The following is a 9,878-nucleotide window of genomic DNA, read 5'->3' on the forward strand; positions in this document are numbered from 1 at the left end:
CTAGCCCTACCACATCCGACGAGCATCTGACCCAGTGTAGTAGGATTCAATCTTAGTCCTGTATTGATGCTTTGCCTGTTTGATGGTTCGTCTCAGGGCACAGTGGGATTTCCTATAAGCGTCCAGATTAGTGTCCCCCTCCTTGAAAGCGGCCGCTCTAGCCTTTAGCTCGGTGCGGATGTTGCTTGTAATCCATGGCTTCTGGTCAGGATATGTACGTACGGTCACTGTGGGGATGACGTCGTCGATGCACTTATTGATGAAGCCAGTGACTGAGGTGGTATACTCCTCAGGCTAAACCAGGGGTAATTCTTGCACCAAATGTGCCAAATAAAAATAGTTTAGATTTAACATTTACCCAGATCTATAGAAAGTAACACATTGGTCCATCACATATTAATACTATTGATAGATGTTAAAGGCCTATTGATAGATGTTAAAGGCCAAACATGACAGCTGTTCAATATTACAAAATGTCATGTCACTAGGGGGTAGTGAATCAGTGTCAATTCGCAGACTTGAAAAGGTGTGGATTTTGCTAAAATCTATAAGTATTACCAAAAACTAAATGACAGCATACATTTATTGAAGTGGCTTGATCATTGTATTCACCGTCAGAAAATAGCTTCACAAACTTACACGCGTTACAACAATGTATAAAGATTTATTTTAAAAGAAACATGGATTTTTTTTACAGACAGTAATAAAAGAAACAAAATGTAACTGTCTTTTGATGTCCAAATTCATGTTTGGGGTTTTAAACCTCCCCTCCTCTGCAGAGGGAGTGTAGCAGGGCAGTTATTGAATTTGGCGTGTATAGTACGGTACCGCTCAGTCAGGTTATGCACAAGGTGACATTCTAAAGCTCACATGCAGCCAAGTCCACATCTAGCCTCCTCCGCGATATTCTAGGAAAGATCATTCTGAGGGCAGGATGCAAGTGGACATCTTGGGTCATAGTGACAAAGTCCTCCATATCAGTCCACTGCCCCAAGGGCTCAATAACAGGTGGCGTGTGGAATTAAGTAATGAAAGAGAGCACTTCTTCTCTTCAATATATGCGCTGGGATGCAATGTGTGTAACCCAAGACTGATGACGGGGTGCAAACCTGGCTGATGTCACAGACCGAGAGACCAATCAGACTGCAGGACCTTCAGCTCTCAACACTTTAGGAGCGACCCTTCATCTTCTTGCGTGCATTCTTGCCCGGTCGTTTCTGAAGAATCACAAAACATATTAGAAAAGGAGAAAAATTACAAAAGATCTACGATTTCAAATAATATAACTGGGGGAAAAATGTACTTGAACAATCAATTATTTGTACTTTAATTTAAAATGTGATCAATGATGTCTGTCAGTCACTTACAGCCCCTCCTTTGGCAGGGCCCCTTCCTCCTTTTCCTCCAGGTCCCGCTTTGCCTCCTTTCCCTCCCTTTCCTCCTTTCCCATGAGCCACCTTGGCACGAAACCCTGACACATCATTGTGACTGTCCTTGGTGTTCCACTTGGATCCACTCTTCTTTCCGCCAAAGCCAAACCTCTGGTCCTTATACTTCCTCTTAGCATTGGGGCTGTCAAGTCAAGAGGTTTGAGTCGAGGTACAGTACACACAAATGTGTTATAAAAGCACGGAATACAATGAGTATAGGTAGGTAGTGGAGAATAAGCATTGTGCACAACATTCACATCTGTGTGTGGCGTCTTACCCTTTTTTGTTCGTGGCTTTTTTATCAGGTGTTTGGCCTCCTGCTGTTTTCCCTGCTCCTCCTTTAGCTGGAGCCCCTCCTTTAGCCGTCTTCTGATCTCCTTCCAGGAAGTCCAGTTTGTCAGTCATGCCTACGAGAAGAGGAGGGTGTTTAAAACGTTATGAATCACATTTGGCAGTTTAAGCAGATGCTGTCAACCAGAGCAACTTACCAACGACAAGTGTGAACAAGTTGGGCCGTAAGCACAACACGTAGAACTGAGGACCTACCTTTCTGATACTTCTTCACGGCAGACATCATGGCCTTCTTCTCCTTCTGCCTCTTCTGAATAACCTCCACTTGCACCTACAGGACAGATTTCATATGACCACATGTACCAAGATGACATAATAAAAAGTTAAGTGCCAGTGAGACCACCACTGCTGTCCTTCAAGGAAAAAGAGATGAGAGGATTACTAACCTTCTTGCCGTACTTCCTCTGTTCTCTTAGTTTCTTGGCCTTTTCGGACTTCTCCATCATTGTCTGCTTCATGATGAGTTTCTTCCTGATCTATAGGAAAAGACAACGGGTCGCATTATTCATGACCACACCAGTGTTTCAGCGCCAGTAAAATGTCAGAATTTGCTGGACAAACGTGAGATTTACCGGCCATACCAACAGAAATCCATTTGAATGCCTCCGCGTGTAAGGTAAAGTTTGATTAGGAGTGCCCACTGGCGATTTATTGACACCACGATGGAAGTGACTGCAATACTAATGCAAGAATGATAGCTCACCAAGGGTACGTTGGCGCCTTGCATAAAGCACGTCTCCCTCTGTCCATCTGGCTAGTCAATATCCGCTGTTTCAGCGTCAATTTATTGTGCCTTTATCCTTGTTAAAGTTGCTAGTTAGCTAGCTTGATTTGCATTTCTTTATAAAAAATTAAAAAAATTAAACGGACAACTATTCGACCAGACATTAGATTAGTGGAAGAGGAGGAAATCAAAATGACTTCATCTTAATACTCCTTCTTGGTGGACTTGTATGGCACGTCTCACCTGTATGCATACAGTTCAGTTAGTGGTGCAGGAAACTTTGTGGGCCAGTACCATGATACAATGTTGCTAGTTGGCAAGCAAGAGCGCAAGACAGACTGTCAGATTAGAGATTATGCGATAACAAGACAACCTGAACCAACCTCCATGCATAGCCAATGTGATTTAAAGAGGATATTGATTTGTGTCAGGATACTTTGTCAAATAATGTTTTTAAGCATTAAAAAAATAATTATATATCTGCCATAAACAGGCAATTACGGAATAGTAAAACAGCAACTCTTTTTATAACCGTTTTGGTGTCAGAGATCTACCCATACCTGATGCAATTAAGTCACATACACATGGCAAGATATCTCTGGTCTAAGGCTACATCAGGGCATCCTACCTTCTGCATTTGCTGGTCCGACTTGGCCATCTCTGCAAAGTAGTCCTCAGGCCTCTTGGTGGCTATCTTAAGCTTCAGGAGCCGGGGCATCGCCTCCAGAACAGCGGCTTGGGCTTGGCGGTAGCTGGAGGACATCAACGTAAGAGAGGATGTGTTACAATTGCCATAGATTAAAGAGCATAATATTACACCAAAGTCTCTCTTCAGTATGATATGAATGGATTTTTGTATTTATTTAACTTGGCAAGTCAGTTAAGAACAAATTCTCAATAACAATGACTGCCTACACTGGCCAAACCCTAACCAGGACGACGCTGGGTCAATTGTGCACCGCCCTATGGGACTCCCGATCACGGCTGGTTGTGATACAGCCCGGGATCGAACCAGGGTCTGTAGTGACGGCTCTAGCACTGTGATGCTGCGCCACCCGGGAGCCCCACACCCATGTATCGGGGCAATACACTCACAAGAACATCTCTCGCTGGAAGTCGTCATCCGGGTTGAGGTCTCCGCTAGCCTTGTTGTCAAGTCTGCCCTCGGACTTGGCAACGATGTCATCAGCTGGGAGATTGACCATGTCCAGCCTCTCTACCCAGGGTAGTGTGTTCTTACGGAAGTCGGCAAGGCACTGTTTCAAACCCTCCTGTACACAACCATGAAGAAAATAAGTATTAGAAAAGTTTTTGGACTCATTCAGCAGTTTTACCTTATTAAGTACAGTACCATTGGAAACGAATGTTGTAAGTTATTTATAGTCCTAAAACTTACACATACAATCGTAATATGTTACTTATTTAGATTTTTTTAAGACAATGTTGCATTTTGATTTTAGTGGGTCGCCAACGCAGTAAGTGTAACACTTTTTTGTTAATCACTAGGGTTTCTGTTAGCCGGTAATAGCCGGTTTCTGGCAACAACAAAAAAGCCCCTAAATAAAATAAGAACTGTCGCCGGCCAATTGTCAGGGAGAAGGGGGGGGTAATCCCATTGCAAAATGTTTGGCCTATTCATTGATGGAAATACCAGTCGATTAGGGGAATAACGGTAACATGTAGTGGTGCCGAACCAGTCGGTGTGCACTGTAAATCCAAACGAATAGGCCTATTTTTTTGTTGCTATGCCTACGCTGCGTTTTAAGCCTACCTGGAGTAAATCTGAGCTGAAAAACATATCAGGCTATTCTGTTCAAACTAGAGCCTATGCGCAAGTTGTAATCAAAATTCAAATCTTAATTGTCGCATTTCAAACGGTCCTTTTGTGAGGCGCAGCCAGGAACAAGAACTGGAGGATGCTCCATCATCGTTTAAATCTCCAGTTTGGGAACATTTTGGCTTCCCAGTAGATTACAACAGCGAAGGACAGAGCGTTGTGAATAAAACGTTAGCAGTATTGTCGCTAAACTCAACGAGAATGGGATATGCGGCTGGCAACAACTCAAATATGTTGACACATTTACGCCAACATCCCTCCAGTATACCAGAGCAAGATGGAATAGCAAAGAAACACCACAACACCGCCGGTCTCCCCTCTGCATTCAAGCCGCTGATTCTGACTTGGCCAAGAAAATAACAAGAGCGATAGGTAGGCTGTGTTTACAGTCTTTGGTTTATAGCCGTGGATATGCGCCCATTCTCGGTGGCTGAGAATAGGAAGGGTCAGCACCCCGTGAAAGTGCTCAAGCCACGTTACGAATATAAGCTAACCAAAGCTGTGGCATGGGTCCTCAGATCCTCAAAATGTTCTAGAGCTGCACCATTGAGAGCTCCAACACTTGGTAGTATCTAACAAATCACAAATCTAAAAGAATGAAATTAAGAAATATAAATATTAGCACGAGCAATGTCAGAGTGGCATCATCTAAAATACAGTAGAAAACAGTATATATATATATAGTACCAGTCAAAGGTTGACACCTTCTCATTCAAGGGTTTTTCTTTAAATGTACTATTTTCTACATAGTAGAACAGTGAAGACATCAAAACTACAAAATAACACATATGGAATCATGTTGTAACCAAAAGTGTTAAATCTAAATATATTTTAGATTCTTCGAAGTTGCCATCCTACGCCTTGAGGACAGCTTTGCACACTCCTGGTATTCTCTCAACCAGCTTCATGAGGAATGCTTTTCTGACAGTCTTGAAGGAGTTCCCAAATATGCTGAGAACTTGTTGGCTTCTTTTCCTTCACTCTGCGGTCAAACTCATCCCAAACCATCTCAATTGGGTTGAGCTTGGGTGATTGTGGAGGCCAGGTCATCTGATGCAGCACTCCATCACTCTCCTTGGTCAAATAGCCCTTACACAGCCTGGAGGTGTGTTTTTGGTCATTGTCCTGTTGAAAACAAATGATAGTCCCACTAAGCACAAACCAGATGGGATGGCGTATCGCTGCAGAATGCAGAGGAAGCCATGCTAGTTGTGTGCCTTGAATTCTAAGTAAATCGCAGACAGTGTCACCAGCAAAGCACCCCCACACCTCCTCCATGCTTCACGGTGGGAACCACACATGCAGAGATCATCCGTTCACCTACTGTGCGTCTCACAAAACCACAGTGGTTGGAACCAAAAACCTCAAAAATAAAACCTCCACCCCAGTCTCAAATCTCTGGAAGACAAACAAGTTTCCCTCAAGAATTTCCTTCTATTTAGCACCATCCATCATTCCTTCAATTCTGACCAGTTTCCCAGTCCCTGCCGATGAAAAACATCCCTACAGCATGATGCTGCACCACGCTTCACTGTGGGGATAGTGTTCTTGGGGTGATGAGAGGTGTTGGGTTTGCGCCAGACATAGCGTTTTCCTTGATGGCCAAAAAGCTCCAACACCAAACGCGTTTGCTTTTTTTTGTTTTGTTCTGGACACTCTTCCGCAAAGCCCAGCTCTGTGGAGTGTACGGCTTAAAGTGGTCCTATGGACAGATACTTCTATCTCTGCTGTGGAGCTTTGCAGCTCCTTCAGGGTTATCTTTGGTCTCTTTGTTGCCTCTCTGATTAATGCCCTCCTTGCCTGGTCCGTGAGTTTTGGTCGGCAGCCCTCTCTTTGCAGGTTTGTTGTGATGCCATATTCTTCCATTTTTTAAAGAATGGATTTAATGGTGCTCTGTGGGATGTTAAAAGTTTCTGATATTTTTTAATAACCCAACCCTGATCTGTACTTCTCCACAACTTTGTCCCTGACCTGTTTGGAAAGCTCCTAGGTCTCCATGGTGCCGCCCCTTGCTTAGTGGTGTTGCAGACTCTGGGGCCTTTCAGAACAGGTGTATATATATATATATATATAAAATCAATACACAAGTGTATATTTTTAAACCTGCATAATTAGTTAATATTGCCTGCTAACATGAATTTCTTTTAACTAGGGAAATTGTGTCCTTTCTCTTGCGTTCCGTGTAAGCAGAGTCAGGGTATATGCAGCAGTTTGGGCCTCCTGGATTTTTGTTTTAGATTCCGTCTCTCACAGTTGAGGTGTACCTATGATAAAAAATTACAGAATCTACATGCTTTGTAAGTAGGAAAACCTGCAAAATTGGCAGTGTATCAAATACTTGTTCTCCCCACTGTATGCACGAACCACTTTTCCGTAATTTTTTAAAGCAGTAATGTTTTTTATTTTTCACCTCACCAATTTGGACTATTTTGTGTATGTCCATTACATGAAATCCAAATAAAAATCCATTTAAATTACAGGTTGTAATGCAACAAAATAGGAAAAAATGCCAAGGGGGATGAATACTTTTGCAAGGCACTGTATCCGAGGACTTGAAGCATGGATTCCGATTGGTCAGACCAGCATTGAATAGACTTTAGCGCGGGTACTTCCTGTTTTGAGAAACCTAAACTGGTCTGTGCATCAATACTGGCACAGTGCCCTCCACTAATATTGGCACACTTGGTAAATATGAGCAAAAGAGGCTGTGAAAAAAATATTTGCTGTTTATTCACTTGGTCTTTCATTCAAAATATTCACAAAAATGTACTTATTTATTTTACCTTTATTTAACTAGGCAAGTCATTTAACAACAAATTCTTATTTACAATGACGGCCTACCCCGGCAAAACCCTAATGACGCTGAGCCGAATAGTGTCCCGTCCTATGGGACTCCCAATCACGGACGGTTGTGATACCGCCTGGAATCGAACCAGGGTCTGTAGTGACACCTCTAGCACTGAGATGCAGTCCCTTAGAACGCTGCACCACTTGGGACCCCCAAAACTAACCATGACCCTCCATAGTCTCTATGGGGTTGCCACAGGGTTCAATTCTCGGGCCGACTCTCTTCTCTGTATATATCAATGACGTCGCTCTTGCTGCGGGTAATTCTTTGATCCACTTCTACGCAGACGACACCATTCTGTATACATCTGGCCCTTCTTTGGACACTGTTAACAAACCACGAAACGAGCTTCAATGCCATACAACACTCCTTCCGTGGCCTCCAACTGCTCTTAAATGCTAGTAACACGAAATGCATGCTCTTCAACCGATCGCTGTCCGCACCCGCCCGCCTAGCATCACCACTCTGGACGGTTCTGACTTAAAATATGTGGACAGCTATAAATACCTAGGTGTCTGGCTAGACTGTAAACTCTCCTTCCACTCACATTCAGCATCTCCAATCCAAAATGACACCTAGAATCGGCTTCCTATTTCGCAACAAAGCCTCCTTCACCCATGCTGCCAAACATACCCTCGTAAACTGCCTATCCTACCGATCCTTGACTTCGGCGATGTCATTTACAAAATAGCCTCCAACACTCTACTCAGCAAATCGGATGCAGTCTATCACAGTGCCATTCGTTTTGTCACTAAAACCCCATATACTACCCACCACTGCGACCTGTATGGCTGGTCCTCACTACATATTCGGCGCCAAACCCACTGGCTCCAGGTCCTCTATAGGTCTATGCTAGTTAAAGGTCCGCCTTATCTCAGCTCACTGGTCACCATAGCAACACCCACCCGTAGCACACGCTCCAGCAAGTATATTTCACTGGTCATCCCCAAAGCCAACACCTCATTTGGTCGCCTTTCCTTCCAGTTCTCTGCTGCCAATGACTGGAACGAATTGCAACAACAACAAAAAACTGTTGTTTTGCTTTATCTTGGCCAAGTCGCAATTGTAAATGAGAACTTGTTCTCAACTGGCCTACCTGGTTAAATAAAGGTTAAATAAAAAAAAATAGAATACAAAACAGTGACAACGGTTGGCTGTTATCAAAGTGATACATTTGACAGTCAAATTTGTGTATTGGTGTGTGGCCAGCGACTTTTATGGAGAGACCTACCCGAATTATTCGCGCCATTTGAGAAAGAAAATTATAGCTGCATTCTAAGTCCTGCAACCCCAAGCGTGTATGACACAAAGACATTGATCCGTTTGAAGCAATTGATATTGTGTAATGTTACCTCTATAACCTCTATAATAACAGTATGTAATTCCCCCCCATCAGCGTGTGTAATGTAGTAACACAATGTCCACATCATGGAGTAACGTAATATAAATGAGATAGTAAAACAATTCAATAATTCAATTTAGGATAGAAAAAATGAAGCAAACTCAGACTTTTCCAATAATCATATATCTCACTAGTTTAACCATTTAGAGAGATTAAAAACAAAATCCTAAACAGTTTAACCAGGTTTAACGATTATAACCTACATAGGACGTAGATCTTTGGAAACAATGGTTGGTTGCGCATGTCAACACTCACCACATTGTTGACAATCTTCTTCGGTTCTTCTGTTGTAAAGTTCAATCCAGGCTTTAACAAACCCTTTGCAAATGCATCTTGAAGCTAATGAAAAAGAAACACAGCAAATTAAAGCTTTTTATAACCTAGCTAAAGTTAGCAAAGACATCGCTAACTAACGTTAACTACTATTTAACTTCGCTAATGTTAGCTAGCTACCAAGCACCACGCTATAGAATATCCAGTTACCTCTCCGTCAGATAATTCGCTGTCATCCTCAGACGTCTCACCTAATTGCTCGTCATCTTCGTTAATATCCATGGTTTTGTTAACGAGAATCATTGGATACAAACAGTTATTTGATGTAAAAGCAGTGCTCACATGGAGAGGTTCACGTGGGAAGGAAGTGGCGGCTTTCAGGTCCTCCGAAAATATCTTCCGGTGAAACACTCAGCCCGAAGAGATCAAATGTTCCTCCCCAACGTTTTTTTGCAGTATTTACACTTTTCCTGGTTCATAACTCGTGGAGAAAAAAAGACCAGAAGAGTCAGGACAAAAAACATATTCAATTTATATTGATATGGGTGTATGCTTTAATAATTTATATTCATTGTTTATTATGTAATTACGCATTGTATGAATGCTTTTCCATAGTGATAGAATGTAACGATAACATTCTATTCATATTATATTCCACGCCTTGGCAAAACATAGCATGTTAATCTCTGGATGTATCAATGATTTAAAAATAAATAATGAATAAGGAGTTTTGAGGAATCAACCAATTGTTTTCCCAATAAAGGTAAGTAGCTTAGTTAAATAAGAATAATTACTTTTCAAAGTTGAATGTATGGTTCCAGGTAAGGCTATAAAAATGTGCCTATTGTAGATCAGGAGTTGTAGATGTAAATGTACAGGTCCAATAGCGCAATTTCAGATCAAAGTGAAAAGGATCAATATGGTCTTAAATAATTTAATTAGTTTCCTTAAGAGTTTTGCTTGCCACATTTTAAAGATCAAAACCCTTCTGAATTAGTTTTTTCTTCTTCTGT

At 42.1% G+C, this 9,878-nt stretch overlaps 1 protein-coding gene across 1 annotated transcript; it reads right to left on the reverse strand.

Moving 5' to 3' along the window:
• Positions 1–648: 648 nt before the first annotated feature.
• LOC111971377 (probable rRNA-processing protein EBP2) lies at positions 649–9,850 on the reverse strand. Its single transcript, XM_023998128.2, has 10 exons — positions 9,660–9,850; positions 9,076–9,346; positions 8,848–8,931; positions 3,601–3,776; positions 3,134–3,257; positions 2,168–2,257; positions 1,977–2,052; positions 1,708–1,837; positions 1,368–1,572; positions 649–1,217 (listed from the first exon to the last, which is right to left on the reverse strand). The coding sequence occupies exons 2-10, from the start codon at positions 9,166–9,168 to the stop codon at positions 1,170–1,172; spliced, it is 1,026 nt and encodes a 341-aa protein (XP_023853896.1). The 5' UTR covers positions 9,169–9,346; positions 9,660–9,850; the 3' UTR covers positions 649–1,169.
• Between the last annotated feature and the right edge of the window lie 28 nt (positions 9,851–9,878).

This window comes from Salvelinus sp. IW2-2015, linkage group LG13, assembly GCF_002910315.2.
Source record: "Salvelinus sp. IW2-2015 linkage group LG13, ASM291031v2, whole genome shotgun sequence".
Lineage (NCBI taxonomy): Eukaryota > Metazoa > Chordata > Actinopteri > Salmoniformes > Salmonidae > Salvelinus > Salvelinus sp. IW2-2015.

Coding starts and splice junctions, on each gene's coding strand:
- LOC111971377 (XM_023998128.2), bottom strand. CDS start 9,168: ATGATTCTCGTTAACAAAACCATGGATATTAACGAAGATGACGAGCAA. Junction 2,258..3,133: donor CGGACCAGCAAATGCAGAAG/GTAGGATGCCCT, acceptor CTTTTCCTATAG/ATCAGGAAGAAACTCATCAT. Junction 1,838..1,976: donor CGTGAAGAAGTATCAGAAAG/GTAGGTCCTCAG, acceptor CTCTTCTCGTAG/GCATGACTGACAAACTGGAC.